The 446-nt window shown below is 62.1% G+C and overlaps 1 protein-coding gene across 1 annotated transcript in view; it reads right to left on the bottom strand.

Moving 5' to 3' along the window:
* The window catches only part of ABCF2 (ATP binding cassette subfamily F member 2), a 12,505-nt gene that overhangs the window by 4,886 nt on the left and 7,173 nt on the right, over nt 1-446 (bottom strand). Inside the window, exons 6-7 of the mRNA XM_015426705.1 lie at nt 271-360; nt 78-188 (exon numbers count right to left, since the gene is read on the bottom strand). Coding sequence (XP_015282191.1) covers nt 78-188; nt 271-360 — 201 coding nt within the window. The remainder of the gene's footprint in view (nt 1-77; nt 189-270; nt 361-446) is intronic.

The raw sequence follows: 446 nt of genomic DNA, 5'->3' as shown, positions 1-446 counted from the left end.
CCCCTGTGGGGCGACCCAGGGCCCCCCCCCCCCCGGCAGCCAGAAACTCAAGGAGGAGCAGAGAAGGGCAAACTCACCTCGCCCGTGAGGAGCTTGAGTAGAGTTGACTTCCCGGCTCCGTTGGGTCCCACCAGCGCCACCCGCGTGTCCAGATCTATCCCAAACTCCAGGTTGGTGTAAATCCAAGGCTAAAACCACAGAGACAGGGGCTAGAGCGAGCTGCTCCCCGCGAGAGGCTCTCCTGCCACCCCCCCCACCCCTTCCACTCACCCCATTCTTGCTGTACTGGAAGCTCACGTTCTGCACCATGATGACTGGCGGGGGGATCTTCCCACAGGAGGGGAAGTAAAACGAGAGCGTCTGGGGAGAAGCAGGCAAAGAGAGAACAAACAGCAGCGCTGTGAGACTCCGTCCCGTCCCTCGTGACCCGGCAAGCAAAGGCCCTG

The sequence above is a fragment of the Gekko japonicus genome, unplaced genomic scaffold (assembly GCF_001447785.1).
Source record: "Gekko japonicus isolate JY-2015 unplaced genomic scaffold, Gekko_japonicus_V1.1 scaffold2912, whole genome shotgun sequence".
NCBI lineage: Eukaryota > Metazoa > Chordata > Lepidosauria > Squamata > Gekkonidae > Gekko > Gekko japonicus.
This window is presented reverse-complemented; position numbering and strand designations above follow the sequence as displayed.